This window comes from Lonchura striata, chromosome 1 (assembly GCF_046129695.1).
Source record: "Lonchura striata isolate bLonStr1 chromosome 1, bLonStr1.mat, whole genome shotgun sequence".
Lineage (NCBI taxonomy): Eukaryota > Metazoa > Chordata > Aves > Passeriformes > Estrildidae > Lonchura > Lonchura striata.
In genome coordinates, this window is record NC_134603.1 from 115,476,843 (window position 1) to 115,502,572 (window position 25,730).

Here is a 25,730-nt window from a genome sequence, read left to right on the forward strand (position 1 = left end):
CCACATCCGGGTCCCCGCCGGCGCCGCGGCGCCGCCGCCCGCTCCGCGTCCCGGGGAGGCGGCGGGGCAGGGGAGGGAGGAGGAGGCAGCAGCGAAGATGGCGGCGGCGGTGGGGAGAGCTGGCTCCTTCGGCTCCTCTTCTTCTTCCGGGCTCGGCTCGGCTGCCAGCTTTTCCTCTGCTTCCTCCGCCGCCTCTACGGCCACGGCCAACAACAACAACGCGGAGCTGCGGGCGGGCGATGAGGACGATGGGCAGAACCTCTGGTGAGTGCCCGCCCCGCCCCGCGGACCCGGGCGCGCTGGCCGCCGCCCTCGGGCGCCTCGGTGCCCTGCGGGGGGCGAGGGGGAGCGGGCTGGATAGTGCCCCCGTCCCCGCTGGGGCTCGGTGCCTCTCAGTCGCTGAGCGGGGGGGCACCTCCCCTTGGCAGGGGCAGCTCCTGCCCTGCCCCCCGCCCCTTATGCCGTAGCCCCCCCCCATCCCCATGAGATGGCGAGGGTGGGGACCGGGAGGAAGCGGGAGACCCTTCCTAAGCGCTGTCGTCTTTCCGTGCCAGGTCCTGCATCCTCAGCGAGGTGTCCACGCGCTCCCGCTCTAAGCTGCCTTCGGGGAAGAACGTCCTCCTGCTGGGTGAGGAAAGCATCCCGATCCTGCTCCCATCCACCGCACACAGGCTGGCTCCTGAGCCCTCTCTTGGGCGCCTGGAGCTTCCCTTGTTCAGCGCCCCAAGGGGAGGGGTTGTGATGGGTGGCAAGGCGCTGTCTTAACCCTCATGGTTTTGTTTCATTTTGGAGATTGTCCACCGATGCTTTAGATACGCCCCTCACCGTAGGTACCTCGCCATAATACCCTCGCTGTCCTTCCCCCGCCCTGGCTCCGTAGGCGGGGATGGCTGGATGGGAGCTGTTATTGTCTCTCCCCGGGAGCTTCGGGGGCCGTGCGGCTCCCGAGCCCTCCCTCGCCGGAGCCGGCGGGGCCGCTTGCCGGCGCTGCGGTGTGTCATGCGGACACAAAAAGCGCTTCCGTGGCCCGAGCGGCATCGATGACGGCGCTGCTGCGGGCCGGAGGGCGGGGAGGGCCCGGGGAGGGCCGGACGGGCTCTGCCCTGCCCACCCGCGCCCAGCGTGGCGGCACCGGCGGCAGCGCTGCCGCCCCGGCATCTGCACCCAGGGCCTGAGGCCAGCCTGGCCCTCGGCAAGGTGAGAGGTACCGAACGGGACTTTGATAGGATGCTAATGAGACACCCAGCTGCAGTTCATGAAGGAAAACGGTGCGTCAAAATTAAAAGCTTCACGGAGGAGAGAAAGAGAAATGAATGCTTTCAAGTGTATGTGTATGAATAACTATTAGTATTATTATTAGTGTGGTGTGGTTTTTTGTTATTTTTTTGTTTTGTTTTTTTTTTTTTTTCCCTGAAAGACTATTAAATACTATTACCAGTAGACAACTTAATGAGTTCAGGTGTATAGATTTATAACTACCTGCTTCTTCTACTCCTTTTGCCAACCTCCCTGTCCCCAGAAGGAACTGTGTTAATATTTGGAAACAGGGTTAAAATTCAGTAAAGATATTCTTGCAGACTCTGTGCATGTTCTGATTCTGCATCATCTTGTGGCTTATATTCTCTTGAGGTTCTTCAAGTTAGGCTTTTCTTTTTTTTTTTTACCTCTGTAATCCTAAAGCAATCACTGTGATCCTTTTCTTCCTGTTTTGATAAGCTGACTGGTTACTTAGAAGGAGAAGACTGTGAAAGGATGATAGCATGGTCTTCTGAGGCTCCTACAAAACTTACTACCCTTTAATTTGTTGCTTTGTGTGTTATGTAATTAAGGAGGATATTGAGATTGGAAGTTGCAGTAATATTAAACAAAGGAAATATTTCATAATGATTGACAGCTTTTTATGTGACACTTTGAACCTAAATTGGATGATTGTCCTTGCTGAAGTTGGAAGATTCTTCTTCAAGCTGTGATCCTTATCGAGAAGATTATAACAGTTTGTTTTTCCTCACTCTTCGTAGTCAGGTAATCCTTAGTGCTCAGTAACTGGAGATTTGTTTCTTCAGAGCTAGAAAGGATATCATAAATGGTTTCCAAATGCTCATTTAGTTTGTGCTATACAAGCTGTTGTATATAAATTTTCTTTCTTACCATTTATGTAGAGCTGATAGAATGTCTTAATGTAATACTTTTTTCCTTTAATTGACTGTTGCGTGTTTTTTTTTTTTTTAATATACAGATTTATAGAAGAAATTCTAATTCTTGCCTAGAAATTTTGTTTTCTGGAAGGCCTTGATCCAGGAGGAAGTAAAAAAACCCCAAATTTTGCATGTATTTAGGAAAAAGAGTATCAGCTCTGAGGACTGGCCAGAGAGGACCATGGCCATGTTTTTCATGAGATACCTAATCTTTGTTCATTTGCAAGTCATGATGCTACTCCTGAAGCACACCATCACAGGAAAAGCAGAGGCCTTATGTATTCTGTATTAGATAGATTCAGTATGTAAGTTCTGTCTGTTTGGATTCTTGAACTGTTTACAGTTTCTATGTTATCAAAGATTTCCTCTATGTTCAAGCTTTGTTCCTTTAGATAGTTTTGTACTAATTTTTGTTACTAATACAGAGCAATTCTTGGCATGATTATTTTCAGATTCTTTATACTTTCAGTACTTTTAAGGAAAAGGTTTAAAGCTGACCAGCATCTGGATGGCTTTCAATCAATTTGTGGTAGGCGAATATTTACTGTATAAGCAGTCACATTGGTCAAAACTTGCCAGATGAAATATGATTTATAGTAACAAATGAGTTCTTATTTTCAATACAAACTGTATTTAAAAAAAATGTTTAAACCTCTAACATTTCATGGCCCCACCCTGAAAAACCAACTGGAAAAACCCACCATGTAGTGTTCTTTTGTTTGCTAGGACAGGTTTTCTAATTTGCCTACAGCATTTCTATTTTTCAAACAGTGCATCTAGTTGTATGCCTAGTTGTTCTGGGAACCTGTCTGTGTCTGGCATGCTAATTCTGCTATTTCAGTATTTATTTTTAGCTGTGTTAACATCTCATTTTTAAGAACCTGGAAAGCAGTTGGAGTTATCTAACTAAAAGAGACTGGAATGCCAAATGTTAATCTCTAGATATGGCACATAGTTTTGTGAAGTGAGGGTTAACAATGTTGGTAATCATTTGTTCAAAATCAGCTCAAAATTAGTTGACTTACAGTCTTACTTCTCTGAAGTTGTTTCACTAGCAGACATTTTTTCAATAACTATTTTTCTTTAAAGTTTAAACTCTGGCACCACATGTGGCATGAAAGCTTCTTATCTTTCTGTGCTTGTGTGAACAAATAATAAAAGTGTAAACTTTTCTAAACTGTACTATAAGTCCCTTATGCTCTGATTTCTAGGTAGTTTTGTCAGAGTGGCCACAGCTACCTCATTTAGCAAACTATCCCAGCAGAAAACATAAAATGTCCATGCTTTCTTAAGGAAATTGAGTGGTCTCATTGACATTTCTAGCTATTTTTTGTAGATAGCTGAAGCAGTGTTTTTGTTGCTTTTGCTTCATTTTTTTTTTCCTCATTTTTCTTCTACTCCTGGACTGTCTTTTGCTCACTTGTGTAATAAAGGTTGATCACAGGAGATGGTTTTTGTGATGGGAAAACCGATGCTTTTAGTTGGGAGCTCTCATGTTCATTCCCTTTCTGACATTATCAGCGAGTGGAGTAGAGGGGAGCAGCTGACAACTCGCCAATTGCAGATTGAATGGAATTCATAGTGCTGTACAATGTGTGAAGGCTTGAATTCAGAGACCTGAACTAATAACCTATCCAATAAACTGCTGCATGCATTCAAGCAGTAATGTTCAAAGTCATTTCAGGATGTACCAGAACATAGCCTTCCAGCTGGCAAGTGAATTAAATAGTTGTTTTCTATCTGCCTTTGTGTTTCATACATTGCTCTGTCTCTGAAACACAGTATATTCTTTGCCTGAAATGTTAACAGTGTCAAGCCACCCAGTGACACTTGTATGCCTGACTCTCTGTATCTCTATTGCACGGTACTTCTACTGAATCACTAGTGGGCTTGGGTGTTTTTATGCATTTTACTTGACTTGATTATAAAAGCTTTTGAGTTTAATGGGCAGTGAGAGTTCAACTGCCTCATGTCCACATTTTCTCTTTACCCCAGACATCTCACTTCCCAGGCCTAGGCCTGTGTGTTTGAATCTTGGAGCTCTGCTCCTGTCTAGTGACTGTTAGGATGCTTAGTAAGAAGCACAATCCACAGCTAATTTACAGGTACACTTTTCTGTGTGCACATGGACCATTTTCTGTAATAGCAGCCATTCCCAATATATCTTCAAGAGCAGATTTAGCTTGCTGCTTTCTTCTAGTGGACCTGTGGAATATGAAGAACTTTAAAAATAAGTTGTAATACAGCAAATTTTCATGAGGCTATAAAATCGGCTGACTTAAATTTGTACTCGACACTATAAAAATTAGTTTTTCTTTTATTTTTTTCCTTTTCAAAAAGCTGGCAACTTCATTGTCATCATTTAATAATTGAAACTGATAAAATACTGCATGTTCATACTGTCCATATTATTAATCTCAAGTATTTTAAATTCCCTAGTACTGCAGAGGGTTTCTTTTTGTCCTCTAATTGCAACTAATTCACCTTCTGCAGGCAATGAAAGCCTTGCAAATGTAGTCAAATTGTGTTTAGGTCAGCAGAGTTATGCTTCTAAAGTGTCAATTGTTTTGATGGGGCATTGACCTAGATAAAATTCTAATTACATGTTTTGTAGCTACATTTTTTTAGAATTAAGTAGTACTTCTTTGTTGTGTCTTTCCTGCTATAATACCCTTCCAAAAGTCCAGAATTACAAGGATGCTGTGTAGTAGAAGTCACTTAGAGCAGCATGGAAAGTTCTGAAATTCTTGAATTGCATTTATTGTAGTTTGTCTCCTTGGTGTCAGAGGTGCTGCTGCTTACTGGATGTATCTCAGAAATAGCTCCAAAGGTGAAGAACAGTGAAAGGAATTGTGCTTTTGTGTTCTCCAGGCAGGTTAATGGCAGGAGTACTAATAAAGGCGTCCCAATAGATAGTAACATGGTATTATTCTATTTTGGTAGTGAACTTGGATAAAATACACTAGACAACTTCCTGCTATGTTAAAGGAGAAGGACTGAGTTGGGAATGGATACTGCTCATAGTCACTGGAGAATTCTCTGCAATATTTGCCTTTCTCTGACTGTGGGTCTCTCCAAGCACAGGTAAAACCATTACCTGTTTCCACATCACCTGTTTCCACGTTTTCTTGTGGTGCAGGACATGGCAAAAGACTTGCTGCAAGAGTTGTCTCCAATCTGCTTTTTGTCATGTTGAAAGGCTGAAGTGCATGTAAGGTGCTCTTCAGAAAAGTTATTTAATTTTTCAGGGTCACAAATATACCAAGTGAATAATTTGTGAGGGGAAAGACTTAATCTGGCAGAGTAAAATAAACTTGGAGAAGGAGACAATTTTTATTCAAGGAGCAAATGAAAATTTATTTGTTATTTGTAAACTTGTTATGGCCTACTTATTGTGAACTTCCATGTTGGTTTGAGAGATTGTATGCTGTCGTCAGCATAATGAATTTTGTTCTTTAATTCTCTGAAAGCAAACTAAATTTGGCTTACTCTGATTATTTTGGTCTTGTTGTGTAAAACACTTTCTTAAATTAGTATAGAAAGTGTAAACAAGCCTCTTTCACTAATATGCAGCTGTAGAAAAGGCAGTTATTAGCTTGTGACAAGTATTTTATCTTGAAAATAGCCATAGTGCACACGTGCTTGGTTCTAGTAGGAAGAAGATCATTATGTCTCTACACTACTGTGTCAGGATTCAGGCATTCCACATGGTGTGGAACAGAGATTGCTCTGGGATTCTGGGAAGGCATCTTAGCCCCATTGAATAACTCATGTTTAGACCTGATGGCTTTGTTCTAGCATATTTATGCAAGATAGATTTTTTCCTATTAATAAAAATATTCAGTATTTTAGGCTGCAGATATTGAATATTCTGATTGTTTCTGAATTTTTCTACCCAGAAGCTGTCTTTTGCACTGTAAAAAGTATAAAGCTGATTCACAAAAGTATGCTTGGGGGTGTGGAGTGTGCAAAAGATGTTAATTGGGACCATTCTAATTTTGCTTGAACATAATTTTTTTAGAGATGAGTTGTAGAATTCCCATATGAAGCTGAATTTTAATTGATGGGTTTAAAATGCAAACAAAAAAACTTCCTTCAAGGAAAAACTAGGATTATAGGCTACAAACAAGTAAGACATCCAAGGTTTTTCAAAGAGCTGTTGAAAAAAAGTCACAGTCTTATATTGAAGAGGGGCAGGTTACCAGTACTGATGACACAAAAATATTCGCTTCATGCTTCTTTGCTTTGATATGTTTTAAACACACTGGACACTTTACAATGGAGAAACAATTTAAACAGACAGTCAAAGCTCATGTCTGATAACACATTGATTGCTCCTCCATGTGCAGATTTCTGTGACAAGTAAGAAATGTCTTCTTATAGGACCAGTGAAATTCTATTCCTGTTTTCATTTGCTAAACTGAAAGAATTGTGGAAATAGCATGAGTAGCAAATATTTTGGATTTGAAAATGTTGATTGAAAGTTTGAAGAAGTTCTGTAACAGAGAGCCTAAGTTCTCTCTAATGTAATAGCTTATGGCTGAACAGTTGGTATAGCAGGACATAGGTAAGTGCCTGTGTTTGCCTGTACTCATAGAAGGAGATTCATTCACCTCACTGCCCACCCTTCCTGTCTGGAGGGACCATTCTGCTAAATTCTGTATTGTGGCAAAATGTTTAGTGATACATGATTTTCTGCTCAGCAAACGTGCTTTTTTGCCTGGAGTAGTGAGACGGGAGGAGGCTGGGAAGGGTTTCTATTGTTATAGTTTCCTGTATGTTTGAGGGCAGCAGCGAGAGGGATGTTTTCAAAATCTGTTTTGTGAACAGAGTAGCACCTTGGACAGGGGTGCTTTCAGAACCCAAACTGGAGCTCATCAGAGGAATGAAGCAATAGCAGTGTGAGGATGAAAACGCGACAGCATTTGTTTAGTTGAGTATAAGACTTTCCATTTTGTTAACAAGACAGTGAAATGCTGTGTGTAAGCAGATTGGTTTGGCTTTGTTTCAGCTGCTTCCTAGCCTGACTTCTGTGCAAAATTAAATCTGTTGTTTTTCTTTTACTTGTATTCAGCTTTGCATAACACCGCTTGCTAGAAGCATCACTTCTATTTCCTCACTGTTGTATTAATGTGTGAGTGCAGTTTGGTATAACGGAGAAGTTTTGTTCTTTAGTATTTACTCTGCAAAAGGAGGCCTTTTTATGTTATTTGCAAAAGAAGGATGCAAAAGCTACCTGGTTTTTATTCTACCTTGAAATGCTATATCAAAAAAGCTATGTCAGAAATGTTTTGTTCTGTGACCTTATGTATGGAAGTCAGTTGTTAATTTAATTATCCCACAGTTAAAAATAAAGAAGAAGCTACAGAATTTTCAAAAGTTCTTAAATAAAGTGGAGGATGATGGTAATTATTCTTGAAGATGCATAAGGCTCTGTTTTCTCTATTGCTCCAGTAGCACTTGAAAAAAATTGTTTCATAACATTTATAGGCAGTGATGTTTGTGCCTAGGGAATATGAAATTTTCCTTTTGTCTGATACTTAGTAGCTTTACTTCTTCATATACTTTAGAGAGACAAAAAAAAGAAGGGTAGATATGTTAAATGTGTTAAGTTTGTTATTTGAAAAGCCAAATATAAGTGTATATGTATTGTGATTGACATTCTTTCTGAACATATATACTTTTATATCTGTCCTAGGTAGTAATTAATATTAACTATATTAGTATGTTGTGCATTATCAATCAAACCTCCAACAGCTAATAGACTTGAATTTCCTCACATATATTACCCTCTCCTCTGAGAGGGAGAGAAGATTCTGTACATAGTAAAAGCATTACAGTAAAATGTTTGAGTTTTCGGAAGTTTTAAAAGTTAGCTTTTAAATTAATTTGATATTGAGATTTCTAAAAACTACCTAGGAGTTTTAGATAAACACTGGTTTAAGATTTTCTGGTTTGATATTCTTGCTGGAGAATAGCTACAAAGCAAAAATCTGCTGCTGCTCTTTCCTAACATAACTCAGTATATTCAAAGTGTGTTGACTTTTCAAGTAGTTTTAATGAAGAATAGGTTGGGAAAAATAATAACAAGGCTACAAATACATTTGCAGTTGTTATGATTTCAAAATGTATATGCAACCTACTATGCATAGGAAGTAGATGAAACCTCAAGTCTTAGCTTGTTGGGTTTCACTAATATGGGGTTGGACTAGCTGACCTTTGGAGGTCCCTTCCAACCCAAATTATTCTGTTATGATTCTGTGTTCTCTTGGCCCAGACAGTTATGTTTTCCTCATCTTAATGATCAATTGTTTGAAGAAGGAGGAAGTCCTTGTTCATAAATGATGGTCCTGTTTTTACTTCAGCACAGCTTTTTAAATAATACTGACCCTAATTTGGCTTAAATATGTCAAGAACTCTGGATCTCCTATGGGGTAGGGTACATTTGGCTAGGCTGCTGTTTTGTACCCTTGCAAGTGGGTCATCCTGTTTGTAAACTTGTTGGTGTATGTATTGCTAACTTCAGACTTCACTGATACATCATTCTGGCTTTCCCTCATCGAAGATGAGTGCTGTTCTCTTTATGCAGTAACTGGTACAGCACTGTTATGTGTGTCAGTGATCCACCTGCCTGATCTTGATGTTTTGAAATGGGTGAGTATTTGCTAAGGACAAGAGAATAGACAGAATTTAGTCTGCTCATGGAGCAGACTAAATTCAATTAGTTCTTGGATGGAAGGCTGAAATAACTGTTCTGTTTACATATGTGTCCAGGGGTACTAATTTTACATCAAATAAATTTGTCTTGTGCTGTACTGGTAAAATTTCGTTCAGCACAGAGGAGAAAATAAAATTCCAGTTCATACTTTGCCATAAGGTATTAGTTAACAGTGTTGAACGCCAATTTATTTTAGGCATTTGGAAATATGGGGTTGGAGAGGAAATTACATAACACAGTGCCATGACAAGTAAGGGATTTGTGGAAAGTGTATTTCAAATTTGCCTATATTGCTTAGCATGAGCACTTTGTAACAATAGTTGTCTAGATATTAGTGTCTGTATAATAAATATGGTTTAGTTTACTCTGTTTAGGTGCATCTTTTATCAGGTGCAGAGCTCTTTACAACTGCAGATGTTTCTTAGACTTGTTGCAGATATTTAACAACTGGTAGATACACACACAGGAGATAGTAAAGTTTCCCAAATTCAAGCAAGTTGAAATCTTTATTGTCACCTGTGTGACTCAAACTCTAGTATACAGAAGAACTTAGCTGGAAGTCAACTGTTCTGAGAAACTCAGAAAGCTCTTAAATGCAACCCTTCATTAAGAGGAATAAGAAATTTTAATTGAAGCTACCAATTCAGAAAATAGCATAATGAATCATACAGGCATTATTGGCAAAGTTAAAGCAGCTTTGTAATTTGTCAGAGCAGCAGCAAATAAAGTCTTCTCAGTTATTTGTAGATGACAATTTCAAGAAGCTTGGATAAGTACAGAGGTGAGGACAGAGGAGGAATTTTAATTCATCTATGGTGATGAAGCTTGAACTCTTCACTTTTTTATCAGAATTATTTAAAAGGTATTCCTACAAGAGGAAAAGCTTGATGTGTGACTAGAAAGTAGCACTGCTTTCCAATGGATATTTAAAACTAGCTGTCATTGTTTGCACAAGTACATCTTGATTTAATACAGGAAATCACAAATGAACTCTTAAATTGTGGAAAAGTTAAAGGGATGCAACTTAATTTTTCATTTAACTTGTCTATACTTAACTAGACTTCAAACTTCAGTTCTGATCTTATTTTTCTCTCTTTCTCAAAATATATTTCATTTAAAATATGTTCATTCCATTGAGTGAAGTCCCCATGGCACTTTAGACTAAGTCTTATTTTTCCACTATTAGTGAAATATGAAAATATAGCTATCCTCTAAATTGAAGATTTAGTGTGGCAATCTTGGGGATGTTATGTTAAGCAAATTCAAAATCAAACAATCAAAGTATATAGCTGTTTTTTACAGTGGTTGTAGCTATAGTTTTTTTAATGTAGTTATAGTGACATCTATAAGATCATGGTCAGTTCTCTTTAAAGGGAAAATGTCATTATGGTTAACAGTGAAAGTTACTGCCCTTGAACATTTGTCTTTGTTATGTGATTAAAAGCATGTGTTTAGACATGCTCTCTAGAAGAGCATGTCTCTCTTCTATCTGAGAGATTTGGGAAAAAATGTTCTGTTTTGACAAAAAATTAATAAAGTGCTTCTTAGAGACCTGGGATTAACCTTAATTTTATAAGCTGTGAGTGACTTTCCAAAATTTTGTAATGTCTGTTACATACTCATCATTCTGCAAATTAGAGAAAAAAAAGAAACTGGCAAGCCCCTGCTTTGTGTCCAAATTCAGCTTGATTACTCTTTTGAACTGGAAAAATGCACATGCAGTTTTCCAACTCTGAGACCTAGGACTACAAATGAAGTTTTTCAAGGGTCTCTGGCAGTAGTTGTGGTGTTTACATTGTGCATATGCTGTAAAGTTCAGTGGTTATCCACGCTCCCTTTGGAGGGGAGAAAACAGGAGTGAATGGATTTGAATTGCAGGCTTGTCTCTGTGCTATCCAAATACACACATGTATTGCAAGGCAGTGAACTTACTATTTGTCACTTCTTTTTAAGGTGTCTTGAGACCTGTAACAGAAAATATTCAAAGAAACCAATTCACATAAGTTGAGGTAACAGATTTGCCTTATTTAGTGTGCTGTTTGAAATGATAGAGTTTTGAACTGGAAGAGGAGCTTACTGTGAATTAAACTCTACTTTAGAAAAAACTTAGTTACAACTTGGGTTGTAGTTGAAAGACTGAAATTGTTGGAGGTGTTTTACTACTCCTCAGCATATCCTTTTAAGGATGGGTTTATAGGCTCTTATGAGCCTATTTCGATAGCATTGTCAGTGGCATAATTGCATTAACCAATAAGTAGAAATAATATTTGAAGCTGAAACATGCACTTGGAACAGATGGATGATTTGGGCAAAACCTTCTGTGTTTCAAAATCCCAATGAGCTCAGTCACCCTGTTGGGATATGGTTTTCTTCTTGCCCCAGGTGTTTTTTAATATGTAAGTTTGATTAAAGACTGAGTGGTATTTTACTTCTGTCTCTCCAGGTGAAGATGGAGCAGGTAAAACTAGCTTAATAGGAAAAATTCAAGGAATAGAGGAGTACAAAAAAGGAAGAGGAATGGAGTATTTGTATTTAAATGTGCATGATGAAGACCGAGATGGTGAGTCTGTGTTTGTAACAATATCTTAAACCAGTGTGAAAGCATTGGTTCTGTAGTGTGATATTTGAAATGACAGTGGGATGTTTTTCTGCCTTTACAGTATGCAGGAATCCAACTTATGCCAGAAGTGATTTGTATCATAAGGAATTTTGTCTGTGTAATTTCTTCAGTGGATACCAGGAATGACCATTTAAGTGGTAGAGGAGGAGAGGAACCTGTCAAAAGAAAAAGCTAAAAAGAAAAGACCAGGGAAGCAGACTTAGCTGCAACATTCTGAATAGATGTGTGTTCCTCAGGCCTAGAGGAGGAGGTGCTCAGGCTTCTGTCTTCCATTTCAATTGCTGTGGCAAGTAGTTGTCCTGAACCTATAGAGAAACCTTTGTCTTGCTGGTACACAGTCTGCAAGACTACTGTCATTGACTGATGGGTAGGAAATTGTACACAATGCTAAAGGAGATTTAAAAAACAAACAAGAAAACCCAAAAACTTTGGTGAAGGTATGGTTAGAAAGGAAAAAGTATGTTTAAGATCCTGTTTAATACCCTGGAGTTATAGGATGTGAGTAAGGATATACTGGAAACTTTGGAAAAAAATGGGAGCTCTTGTGTATACTATAAAACAATCCCAAGCATGTTGAAGGAGAACCAGAAGAAGTTGGCCCATTTTTTTTTCTGGAATCACCTGCTTCACTGACATTCATGTCTGCATATTGGTTTCAAAGATAGCTTGGAACCAGATTTAAGAAGGTTGGGAGTTTGCTTTAAATGTCTTCCTCAGAACTTCTGTAACAGGTAATAAAAATTTATCTGAAAGGAAACGTAATTATGTGAAGTCAACTAATTTTGAATCAACATCTCTTACTGCACAAGTGTTTGTGAATTTGTAGTATTGTGGTATTTTTGGGGGGAAAAACAGTGAGATGGTCTATTTGTATGGTGATTGTCCTTTTGCAAATTGGAAGAGTAAATCTATAAAGTTAAACTCAATCATTAAAAACTTAACAGTTCTTCAGATTTTTTGAGTGGCTGAAGTGCATTCTATACTCTTAAGAGTTAGCCAAGCATATTGGATGGAGTTTTGAAGGGGAGATGGCAATCCTTGAGAGCTGAGCGGGCCAACAGCTGCAAAAAAATGACTGAGTTCACCCAGTTTTTCTCTTCTAAGTTGTATCTTGAAGAAAACATTTTTCTACTCAAAAATGGTGAACAACTGTTTTGAAAATGTTGAATGCTTTTTCTGGATCCTCTCTTTCATACAATGTATTTAAGATCTTCAGTTATCAGCCATTAGACATCCGGGTGTGAAAGGCAGGGAGTTTGTCTCCTCACAAGCTGCAGATTGCTGTGTCATTATGTATGTTCAATGGACTGATAAAACATCATCTGCTTTCTTCCTTGTATTTTACATGTCCAAAGAACATTCAGTAGCCATTACTAGTGGTGTGTTTCAAGTAAATCTCATTAAATGTTTTTCCTTTTTTTGTAGACCAAACAAGATGTAATGTATGGATTTTGGATGGTGACCTATATCACAAAGGTCTTCTTAAATTTGCAATGGAGGCAAGCTCTCTAAAGGACACTCTAGTTATGTTGGTAGTAGACATGTCTAGACCTTGGACTGCACTGGATTCTTTACAAAAATGGGCAAGTGTTGTAAGAGAGCATATTGACAAGTTAAAAATTCCTCCTGAAGAAATGAAAGAAATGGAGCAAAAGTGTGAGTATTCTGCAAATATGTGGGAACCCATTTAAATATGCTTAATGCTTTCTGCACCATTTAATCTCTCCATTGCAGTCTTTTTCATTCTTTGGAATTTTTATTTAAAATTAGAACTTACCAAGCAAGTCTAGCTTCAGATAAGTCTTAAGTAGCTATGTGAACAGTACTAGTACTTCTTTCTAACAGAATAACAATGTAGGGGGGAAAAATTCAGAATGAACATAGCTGAAATTGCAATCTCGCTTTTTATGTATTTTTCTAGGTAAGATTCACCAAGCAAAAAAAAAAATCTAAGCATTCAGTTTTTCACTTATTCATTTAAAGGCAGATCACTGCATCAGCTTCTTAACTGTTCCTGTAGTTAGCTAGTTAGAGAATCTGGGATGTGTTCTGTGCCTACCAAAGTGTAAATTTTGAGAGGATTCATGGCAGCATGGCCATGTCTGGGCCCTTTCCACTGAATAGTTTTATTGTAATTACTATTGATGTTAAATGAACTATGTGTTTGTTCCTCTGTCAGTGTCTTGTCTTTTTAGTTTTAAACATGCAGGGCACAAAGATCTTGCAGGGTTTCTTAAACTGCCTGACTGAACTCAGATTATAGCTGCATATGACTTTTAAGCAGCCCTTTGCTTTTCTCTTCAGGTAGTAGAATTTGAGTCTCACCCATTCATCTCTTGGTGAATTACTACAAGGAAGAGATTTGAGAAAGCTGTGTGTTGAGATCAAATAGCATGATTTAACTTTCTTTTTAAGTCTGAAGTTGCACTCTAACTGGTACATTCTTAAGCAATGAGTGCTTATGTTAATTTAGAAATGCAAGTTGTAGCTGTGCTGTGATGAAGTGGAATGTAAGGTGACAGTTGTAGATACTCTGGTATGAGGAATATTAGTTGTTTTGTTTGTCCCTTTAAGAGACAGATTCTTCTAAGGGAAGTATCATCCTTGAGAATTATATCTTCCACAAGAGGTTGTTTAGGTGGGAGGAGCTGAGCTCTCTTGGATGTGTTTTTTGGTTTGGTTTTGGATGTTAGTGCATGTGTATTTAAACATCCCTTCAAACACTTTCAGGATAGGATTTTGCTGGATGAAAGTATGGATACAGTATCTGTGATATCAAAAGTGTATAGCTGATAGTTTTGCTTCTATACAGACTGAGTGAACAGAGTAAAGAAACTCTACAATAGTCAGAAAATGTAAGCAATTAATTAAATGAGTCAAGAAAAATTTTTCCTCTGTTTAGTTTTGTCTGTTTTGGTTTTCTGTCATGTGGTCTAGTTCTTACAGATATAAGTCATCTGGACGTTGGGTATAACAGAGGCCCTGGACACAATCTAGAGGTGGCTGGAAGCTGGTTTTTGTTTTGATCCTGTTGTGAAGTGACTTCATGCATTGCTGGGCGGGCAGGATCTTGACACTGCCAGAAGGAGGAAGGGAATTTTACTTGCCTGACTTTTGGCTACAGGATCCCATTAGATTCTTGTGTCAGGCACAGTGCTCCTGAGAGCTGATTTAACTTGCTACCAGGACTGAAATCTACCGAGGGTTTGTGTGTGTGGTTTTCTGGAGGCATGCTGCTGTGTTTGTCTTCATTTCTAGCAGCTTAACTCCACTCAAAGACAGACCCTGCGAGGACTAGAACTGATGCAGAAAGGCATTTGTGGATACATAGCAGCAGTGTGTGAAGGGCTGAAATAGCTCTTCCTCTTCACTGAATTAATAATGAAATTGTGTTTCTAAGGAAGACCTGAGATAGTATTCCACAGTTTTGGAGCTGTGATATACTAATCCTCCTTTTTAGTGCTTTCCCTACTTACATAAAGATTAGTGTGATCACACATTGGGAATTTTAGGAATCCACTGGAGGATTTATGCAATTATCCCAGGACAGGATACTATGCAGGAAAGACACTGTAGAGTGACTGGCATATTGTGGTGAGAACTCTGGGTTTCAGATATATCCAGTTAATCTCAGAAGCTCTTTGGACCAGACTTGAATTAGCTGCATTCCCTAAATTAGAGCCTGGGTTGACAGTTTGAGATGATAACCTGTGCATGTGCTTTTTGTTATTATGAACTCCAAGATCTGCAGAAAAATTGAATAATGTTCACCTGATACAATTTTTCCTCTAGGGCATTGAAATAAGTTTTACTCTGTTAATTGCACAGATGCTTTTCTAGGTATGAACTCAGAGGGCTGCAGTCAGTTAAGTGACAGTAGCATTGGATTAACACAGAAATGAAGATGTTCTGTTGTAGCTCACTGCCCCTGTGTACGATGCAGCTGAGCTGCCTTGCTGCCTGACTTCTTGTGCAGAATCAGGATGTGCTACTCATGGAATAGTAGGCAGTGCTTTGGTTTGGTGTGGTAGAGTCTTGTTTCTGCTGTGTGAAACAGGATATGTGATGTGAAAAATACAGACATTTTATGCCTCACATTGCATCCCTGACTGTAGGAATAGTAAGTTACTGTGTAATTAGAGGCTTGGGCGTGTGCAGCAGAACATGACAAGGACTTGCAACAAGAATTAGGACAAAGGAAAGTTAGAGTGTAACTTAACCCTGCTTGCTACATTTTAAAGTAATATCTGATAATTTTAAAGCATACCAAATGTTTAATATGCTATTAAGTAATTATAAACTAGTTAAGACTAGTGTTTATGTATTCTGTTATTTTTTGTTTGTACTACTGTTAAATCACTGTACAGAGAGTGAAGTGTAGACAAAGGATCTGTAGGTGAAACCTGGTATACAGTAGCAGCTAACCACTTTGTGTAAGGCTTAATTCTGTTTATTCTGACAAACTGTTCTATTAACTTTGACAAGAAGAATGGAAGGAAAGTTATGTCCTTTAGGAAACAGATCAAATAGTAATCCATAGTAGCAATTGCCTAGTGGTTTCACAGTGATAAAAAAAATTATTTCATGTTGTCTTTATGGGCAGTTTTATCTGATCATATTCTTCTGGCTGCTGATCCAGCAGATTAGACTTGCTAGTTCTCCCTTGTGCTGCACAGAGCCAACAGCTAGCCAGGACTAGGTGCATGCTCTGTTTTTTCAACACTAAGATGCAGAAGTACTATACAATCAACAATGCTAGAGATCAATGGCAGTGGAAATCATTGTTGAAATAAAGCAGCTGATGTTTTAATGTAACTTTTTTTACTTTCAGTGGTAAGAGACTTCCAGGAGTATATAGAACCAGGCGAGGATTTTCCAGCTTCTCCACAGAGAAGAAATACTTCATTACAGGACGACAAAGATGACAGTGTGATTTTACCTCTGGGTGCAGATACACTAACATGTAACTTAGGCATTCCAGTAGTAGTAGTTTGTACAAAGGTTTGTTTCACGTTTTAGGTTTTTGCGTATTTTATTGAAGTAACTCTGTCAATTGCTGATTGGGGTGGGAAGCACATGGTCGTTAAGTTATTCTGAATACCTCACTTAAGAACTCCTTTAAAGTGTTTAATATCGAAGGTTGGTTATCTTCTGGAACCCATTATTTAATGTAATTTTGGAATTAGCTTTTCCTTTAGTTCTACCAGTTTTCAAGGAATTGAGAAATACCTCAGACCTGGTTTTGCTCACAGAAAGCTAGTCAATAAGCAACTAGATTTCCCCTTGATTTCCACAGTCCTCCATATTCTGAAAATAGTGGGTTTTCTTATATTTTTCTGAAGATAAACTTTGAGAGTTGTAGTTAGTGAGGCGCTGCATTTTACCTTTTCTTAGTTCTTAGGGTGTTTATGTGATCAAACAGATTGGTTTCTGTTAGATATGTGAACGTATTAAAGAAAACAATGGTGTGGTTCTCCTGTGGCTATTTTTTATCTGGTTTTGTTGGTTTTTTCCCCCCCAGTTCCTCAGTTCTCATTGGCATTAAGCATACTGCATCTGAAGTCTCTGCTGGCCCCCAGCGAAGGCATAAACGTTTTGATGCGTATGCTCTTCCTTCTCTGGAAGGCTAACCCGCTCATTTGAGCAGCATTTTTTTTCCCACCTGCTAGTTTCCTTCTATTCTTTATTCCACCCACACACCTCTTTTCTTTTCCTGCTTCCATATTTCTTGCTTTTGCCTCCCTTTGCAAAGAGCTAGTTAGTAACTGGATTAAAAACACTGTCTTTTAATGCCACAGTGTGTAAAAAACATTGGGTAAAAAGTGATATCATTTAGTGGTAAGTTTTCAACTGAGATTTTGAGTGGGGAGTGCATTGGAGTGCGGAGGGATAGTGAATAAAAAGTTCCAGTCGCTTGAACTCTCAAGTTATGCTGACTCCATATACATCCAGTGATATATTATAAAAACCAAAAAGGTTCAGTTATACTTCTAAACTATCTTAGTAGATTTTTGTTTTCCATTGCACTACCCCACCCCACTCCATCTCCTTTTCCCCTTGTGAACTGGATATGTAGCAGCACTGCAATTTTAGCAGATGACTAAAAGCAGTATATTAATTTTGTGTTTATTTTGCCAGTGTGATGCCATCAGTGTTCTGGAAAAAGAGCATGACTACAGAGATGAACACTTTGACTTCATTCAGTCACATATCAGACGGTTTTGCTTACAATGTATCCTTTAACACATCACAGAGATTATATAATTACTTGAGTCAATGTTTATATTAATTATTACAAGCTTAAAAGAATATTTGTGTCTGTACTAAAGTAGGATGCAACTCTCTTACTGTAGCTTACAGTCTCCTTCAACTACCCCTATGGGCAGCACTGAATTAAATTTTTGTGTTTTCTTTTATCTTATTTTTACAGAGCTACTAGAGTTTCTAGTATGTCCCCTTACCATGAATTTCTTTATTGTCTCCATTTCCACATTTAGGAAATCAGTTCTTGGAAAAGTACATTTTAGCTGACAAGCTCCCTAAACTAACAAGATAATTCATTTTAGCATGATCTTGCTCCAAATGCATATAAGGCATCTTATTAATTTTGTCCCAAATATGCAGTCTCCTCCATGTTCAGTAATTCCACAGGATGAGGTTAAGAGGGAAGGAAAGAAGTGTGAATTGCTATAGGCAAGGTCCACTGACTTTCCTTGTATTGCTACAGAGACAATGCAGAGAAGCTGTTGCTGTGCTATTGTTATTTTTAAACTTCATTTTTTTAGAAGTGTATAAAATACTGTCTAGTGTTGTTTAGTCAAATAGACATGCTGAGATCTAGATTTTAGATGCCAGTAGCATGCCTACATTGTGTCATCATTTGTGCTGTGGTGAAGGGAAGCTTAAATGCTATTGGAGGGATAGCAGGTGACAAATGGAAAAATTAGTTCAAGAGCCAGAGACTTCAGCTGAAATGGCACTTCCTTCAAAAGGCTTCCAAGACCTGATTTTTCAAAATGAATTATGTAGTAACTCTTGTGTGTAGGGATTAGCCTGCATTGCATATGCCATGTACAACTTGAAATTCCATTCTAAATTTCTAAATTTCACAGAATAGGCATCAGAGCCCATTATATAAACTTCTTCTAGGATTTGAATTGCAAGCATGTAGAAATAAAGTAGGAAATTTTGTATTTTTATTAATCCTGTGCATAAAATGTGTTAACTTGATACCGAACCATGCTAGAATACTAAGCACTCTCTTGGTCTCTTAGTAACTGATACATAGTAAACTCATTTGCCTTCATTTCCTTTGAAAGCAGATCACTGTATAATGTAAGAATTTGTTCCCCTAATTAAAAAAAAAAAAAAACAGATGGGAAAGTGGAAGATCTTTGGCATTTTTGAAGCTGCTAGTGTTAGTGCTGCAGTGATTGCAGGGTGGGATAATGAGAACATATAAGGATATGGCATGAGAATTTTTGTTCACTAAAAGCAGAAGACTGCTTTAAAGGCATTGTAGTGAAACCATTGGTACTGGGGGGCTTTGAAAGCGAGAGGAGCCTTTAGTTTACTTGAAAATCAATAGCTGAGTTGGCCTAAAACAAATGCAGAAAAAAAGATTGATTTAAATTACTTAATAGCTTATTTCAGAATGAAATGTTGGAAGTTACTTGACCTGTTTTGCTTTGGTTTTGTATTCCCTTTCAAAATTCTGATAAGTAGCTGACCCTTTTTTGATAGTTTAAAGGTTACTTCAGTTTCTTTTACTAGCCACTAAACTGAGTTTTCTTTAACGTGTTTATACAGATGGGGCAGCACTTATTTACACTTCAGTAAAAGAAAACAAAAACATTGATTTAGTGTATAAATATATAGTCCAGAAGTTGTACGGATTTCCTTTCAATGTTCCAGCTGTTGTTGTGGAAAAAGATGCAGTATTTATGTAAGTTATCTGCACTATCACATGTGTGTGACTACAAAATGTATCTGTGCAATACTGTAAAGCAACATTTAGAGCCTTTTTTGGTTTATGCTTGTTAAAGTTCTATGTAGTATTCTCATGAGTTGGAACTTGGCAAGGGCCAGTGGATGAAGATTACAAACACTGCTCCAAAGGGAAATGTTAAGACCAGAGATTTTCCTCTTCTCTGTTCTATTTAACCAGTCTCTATGTACTTGTTTTTACTGATCAATAACCAGCTTGCATGGGAGAATGGCCACTTTGACAACTTTGCTGGGTCTCAGTTGTGTGGAGTTCTGGAGTGCATGCAAGAATAGCCTGAAATAGCAATAGAATTTTAAGCCACATAATCCTTTTTCTAGTCCTGCAGGCTGGGATAATGACAAGAAGATAGGAATATTGCATGAGAACTTCCAGACACTAAAAGCAGATGACAATTTTGAAGATATCATAACAAAACCACCAGTCAGAAAGGTACACTGAGATGTCTTTGCATTTAACTGCTTTGGTGTTTATTTGCCTGCAGTTTTTTTATCTTTCGTTGAGACTATGTTTCCAGCTTATCAGAAGTGTGATGTACCATGGAGGGGTGGTGTTGTTATTTTGTTCTTAAAGTTGCTCTTTACTTAACAGAAAAGATTATTATGTGTTTTTGTTCTGTTTATCTCTTCTTCAGATTACACGTTTTTTTCTTCCACTGTTATATTGTTCAAGACTATAAATACATTTGTTTTACTTTTAAGGCATATTTGGTATTGAAAAGCCTAAACATGATTTACCGGTTTCTCAGGTTGAGTTGTTTTTTTTTTAAGAACATTTCATTTTGCTCTGAGTTGTTTATAACTTCATAATACTTTCTGTTTCCTGTGGAGTATTTAAAATAAGAAAGCTTGAGACAGTGTAAAATCAAAAATAAACATGTGCCAACAGCTTCTACATATATTCAGTGTATTTTCCATTGTGTTATCTAACAAAAGGCCTTGACAGAACGACCTGTAAACATATGTGAGGTTGTTGAGCAAAATGCCTGCAGCAGTGGACTCCCATGCACTCAGAGGTTATTGAAGGCAAATATTTCTATGGCTTTTTTTAAGCAAAGCTAATATTTTGTGACTGAACTTATTTTCAAGTGGGAATTATTTTAATGGAGAAAACTTCCACGATGTCCTTTCTGAAATCTTTAGGGAAAATATCAAAACATTTTAAAGAGGTATCCAAGCAAAATATAACTGACAAGATTTCCTTTTGCATGGTTATAAACTTCAGGCCTGGATTATAAACTTTGATACTGGTATTTGCCATGCTTGCTTGGGCAAAATTTTTGAGGAGCTTACTTGAGAGGAGAGTGCTTGTGATTTGATGCATAGAACTGGGATCTGAGATGTCTGTGTCCAGTTCCTACCCCAGTGTGATGCCACACAGGTGAAGAGTCATTTATAAAGTAGAAGAGTCACCTATAAAGTAATACTGAGGTGAGGCCTCCATAAATTACCAGAGACACAGGCATGATGCAGTGTGTGCATCCTTGAATGTGTCTTACTGACCCTGAGACTCTTGAATATGCCTTGTAATCACTTACTTAATTCCTTTTTAACAATTAAATGAACTTTTTAGTGGGTCTTTCTGCAAATCTATCTACAGCTTTATGTCTGACAGGTCAAAGGAGTTAATGATAATTCTATTTCACTTCTAATTAACTTGGCTTAAATGGAATCATGAGGCAGCAGTCTTAAATATGAAAAACATGATATGCAGCAATCACAGTATTTTAGACATGCACTTCATTATTGGATGTTTTGGTCATATTCACCAGCAGATAAAAAATAAAATTCCTCCCCTCCCCCCCCTCTTCTTCTTTCATCAAATTTATGGTCATGTTTTTGTATTGCAGTTTGTTCATGAAAAAGAAATTGTAGCAGAGGATGACCAAGTGTTTCTTATGAAGCAGCAGGTAATTTTCTGTCTATAAAACAAGCAACAAGAGTTTGATTTAACAAGACTCCCAATACAAATTTGGGGTTATATTCTTAGTCACTGTAATATCTAACACTTCATGTATATGTTTGGTTTTTTGCAGTCACAGTTGGCTAAACAACCACCTACTGCTGCAGGAAGGCCAGTGGTTAGTAACAAAAAATTTAAATTTTAATAATCATCACATGAAAATCATTCACTTTTTATATTTAGAGTGCTGTTTTTATCTGCACTGTCAAATACTGTTTGATCTAATTGTTTTCAACTATGTAGTATTTAAAGACTCATAGTGCTTTAAAATCATGACCCTCCACAGTGAGTCATGACAGCTTGTATTGACAAAGAGGGCTAAAGGTCCTGGCTTTCATTTTTGTATGTTAGAATGCATTTATGGCCAGAGGTACATGGATTTTCAGGTTTCTCATGGGGATGAAATTAAAATCTTCCCTTGCGCTTTAGTTACACCAAAGTTAATAGTTTTAACAGTGTTCTATGAGCTTGAAAAAACTCGTACACAATCAGCAAAATCTAATCCTGTGTCATTTTAGTTGCATGAGATACTACATTTAAAATACAAAAGCTTAGGAGGTGTGAGAAATAACAAAATGCTTAATTTAATCTATTCTTACACTTCAGGTTTATTCTGTTGTTTTTTGGTTTTGTTTTTTTTTTAATAGGATGCCTCACCAAGAGTTCCTGGTGGATCTCCTAGGACACCAAATAGATCTGTAACATCGAATGTTGCCAGTGTTACACCCATACCCACTGGGTCAAAAAAGATTGATCCCAATATGAAAGGTACCTTTTCTTGTGAGGGCACAAATGCAGCTGGAGAAGCAAAATAATTGCTTTGCCTGCTTGCTTTAATGGACTTATTTAGATTTATTAACACTCTAAATCAGTATTTACTTAGAAAATCTGTGTTGGTTTTGTGTTGTGTTTTTTCTTTCCTTCTTCCCCTTGTAGCTGGAGCTACATCTGAAGGAGTCCTGGCTAACTTCTTTAATAGTCTCCTGAGCAAGAAAACTGGTTCTCCTGGTGGCCCTGGTGGTGTTGGTGGCAGTCCAGGAGGAGGTGGCACTGGAAGTGCTGGCAGCAACTTGCCACCATCAGCAAAAAAGTCAGGTATGATTAATGACATTAAAGATCGACTCAATCTGAATTGAGTGATGGATTGTTCCTGTTAGTATAGTTTATCAAAAGTATGAATACTACTATATTTAACTGAATGTTTTATATATATATATATTTTTATATTCTATATGGCTTTTTTGCTTTTGTTTTCACAGCACTTTATTATTGCCTTTTTGTGGGTTTCAGAGGAGCAAAGAAAAAATCTTCATGTAGTTGTTTAAGTATGAATTGTGTCTGCATAAGTTCCTAGTTTTTCCCTTTGTTTCCACCATTCCAATGAAATGGCTTATGCCATAAGCCTCTTCTAGTCTTATTTAAACATGTTAGGACTGTGTTTCAAGCTGATTCTTCTTGACAATACTGTCTGTATTAAAATATCTTTAAATTTTGTTTCACTAATGTTCTAGCTCTGATGTGATGGGCACTTTGAGTTTGGTGACAGCCTGTAAAAATAATTACGTGTCTTCTTTTGGCAGCTGTTTATATATGAGGTGATTAATAATTATTATTAATCTAGGAATGTTTAATAGTGACTGTGCTAAAGCTAGATGCAGGATTATACTGGCATTTCTTACTATTCCAATTTAAAATGTTTCTGTATTACTTAAGATTATGTGTACACAGACACCTTTCCTCCCTGCTTTCCCAGAGGTTAATAATGCTGCACTTACGGGAGAATGCTGGTCTTTCATTGGTATTTCACACTTCCCACTAACATTTTGTGTAGATTAACCCTGAATTTTTTTCACCTCTGCACACTTCCCTTCTCTAAGTGCAAAACTCAGTGAGCTAAGCAAAGTTTGAGTGCTTCCTAATGTGCTGTAGGCAAAGTCAGCACTGCCAGTTTGAACACATATGGAGATTGTTCAAACAAATGCAGCTGACGCAGTATGAGGCACAGAGAGCACCCACTGAAAAATCCTGTGGGGAGTGGCTGGCTGCAGATTTGGATGATGCCAAGCAAACAAAGGCAGCACTCCAGAAAAGTGTTCTGTTTGGGGCTGTGGCAGAAACTTCAAGGACAGAATTTAATTATTAAGGAGCAAGACAGTTCTCAGATATTTCCTACTATGCAACAAATGAAGGGTTAGGGTTATAGCCAGTTTAACATCAAAAGGACTATGTTTTCAAGGAATTACCATAAATACTAACAAATTTTGCTTAGATGTGGTCTCTTCACCTTCCTCAGTGTTTGCTGTCTTGTATTTAGTGGTATCTGTGGGACTCACTCTTAAAATCTGAAAAGTGTCTGTTAAGACAGTAGTTTGGAATTTGAGAATTACTTTTTCCTCAGCAGCTTTGGGAAATTCCTCTGCTTATTAGTTGGAATGTTAGCTGCTTTGATTCTAATACAGTATTATCTTTTGTTAAATGATTTGAAGAGCAGCAAAGTACATCTGGCCAAAATTACCTTTATGGCTAGTTCCTGTTAATTTGCATCTTCAGAAAGGATGCTGGGACACTACTACAACTGCACATGCATCAGAACATTCTTTGAGAACAGATGCTGTGCACTCTTGTCATAGTGTTGGAGTCCTAATCCTGCACTGCCTTTTCCCATGTTGTCTCCTCTATTCTTTCTATAGGACATAGTGGGATAGAAACCTGGACTGAGGAGTAGGAATTAAAAGGGTGGGGGGAAATGGTGTGTTTTGAGCTTGAATTAGGTTGGAGTGTGGCTGCACAAATGTTTGTGCCTATATGTTAGGGAGGAGATAACTGGGTGAAGAAAGAAAAGGTTTTGCCATCTGCAAGTCTGTGTGCACCCATAAGCAGTGGTGTCAAGTTTATGCTGACCAAGTACACAAAATTGACTTTGCTGGGCTTGGTGAAACCCCTGATTTTTACATTCAGCATTGTTTCAAATACAAATTATACAAAAAATTGTGTAGAAGTAGTTATAACTGCTAGTCTTAATAGTCTTCTTTATTTAATACTTCAACTTTTCAGAAATATGAAAGGATATTACTTCCTTGCTACTGTTTCTTTTCTGTTTCTTTTGGGTTTTGGCCTTATGCCTTAAATTGTGCACCCAAAGCAGGCAGTAACACTTACTAGGATTTGTCTGATTTGACAATTGAAGATACCATAGGCTTTTCATAAACATGACTGAATGATACACATTTATTTTGTAGGTCAGAAGCCAGTTTTAACAGATGTTCAGGCAGAATTGGACAGAATTTCACGAAAACCTGAAATGGTCTCTCCTACATCATCTACATCTCCCACAGAAGGCGAAGCATCTTGAAGACACCAAATAAAACAAATTGTTCAGTTTTCTGGGATAATTCAAAGTTGCCTCTGCCTCTTCCTTCAGTGACTGGAACTAAAGAACTGAAATATCTTTCAGAACACAAACCATTGATGTCTGTCTTTCTTTTATATGTGTTGCCCAACTTTACAAAAGGGAGCTATACAGATGAAGAATGGTTATCACATTGTGTAGAAGCACTGCTCACAGTGCAAAAACAGTAAATTAATTTTTTTTCCTGGGTTTTGTTGGAAAGTCAGTGTAATTCTGTTAAATTGCAAGTATGTCCACTTAAGTGATAGGGGTTGCTTAGAGCAAGAAAACTGATACACACCACAGGCACTTAATTTATATTGATTTCCCAATCTGTTAGGTAAGTTTAATACTATCTTAAATAGATTAACCTCTACATGAGAGAACTACTGCTAGTTTTTGAAAGAGAAAAATAATTGCACGAATCTGTAATAGCAACAAATTCCAGTTATACTTAAAAACTTAATTGGAATATGGTTAAAAAATCTGTTTAATCTCCACTGAAATTTACACTGTATTGAAAAACCCATGCAAAAATTCATTCCAGGTGTAAGACTAAATTAGTGGCCGGGTTTTTTTTTTTTTTGTTCCTCTTTGATTAATTGCGGACACTGAATAAAAGATGTATAAAGAAAAAGCAGAGGTTAAATGTACAGAATATCAGTATCCAGATTTGTCTATATATATATGGCTCAGCCTTAATGTCCCCCACCATGTTTCCCACACTACTTATGGTTTAAAATTGGTCATCAAAACTGTAATCAGTTAATAAAGTATTCTCTGCATTCAAATTTAAGTAACTTTCATTGAAGCCATGGTGTTCTTCATTTACAGTTATGTCT

General features: G+C 37.8%; 2 protein-coding genes across 2 annotated transcripts in view; both read left to right on the forward strand.

The window, feature by feature from the left end:
• Nucleotides 1-25,730, forward strand: part of OSBPL10 (oxysterol binding protein like 10) — a 492,302-nt gene that overhangs the window by 199,091 nt on the left and 267,481 nt on the right. The window lies entirely within an intron of this gene.
• DYNC1LI1 (dynein cytoplasmic 1 light intermediate chain 1) lies at nucleotides 39-25,688 on the forward strand. Its single transcript, XM_021525874.3, has 13 exons — nucleotides 39-264; nucleotides 555-628; nucleotides 11,357-11,473; nucleotides 12,959-13,189; nucleotides 16,365-16,534; nucleotides 17,672-17,765; nucleotides 19,343-19,478; nucleotides 19,859-19,970; nucleotides 21,388-21,447; nucleotides 21,574-21,618; nucleotides 22,148-22,268; nucleotides 22,437-22,595; nucleotides 24,740-25,688. Exons 1-13 carry the CDS (start codon nucleotides 98-100, stop codon nucleotides 24,850-24,852), a joined length of 1,599 nt encoding a protein of 532 aa, XP_021381549.1. The 5' UTR covers nucleotides 39-97; the 3' UTR covers nucleotides 24,853-25,688.

Bases quoted from the DNA above. Each gene is read 5' to 3' on its own strand.
- DYNC1LI1 (XM_021525874.3), top strand. From the start codon at position 98: ATGGCGGCGGCGGTGGGGAGAGCTGGCTCCTTCGGCTCCTCTTCTTCT. The intron at 629-11,356 runs GTGAGGAAAGCA...CTGTCTCTCCAG, and splicing joins GAAGAACGTCCTCCTGCTGG to GTGAAGATGGAGCAGGTAAA. The intron at 21,619-22,147 runs GTTAGTAACAAA...TTTTTTTAATAG, and splicing joins CTGCTGCAGGAAGGCCAGTG to GATGCCTCACCAAGAGTTCC.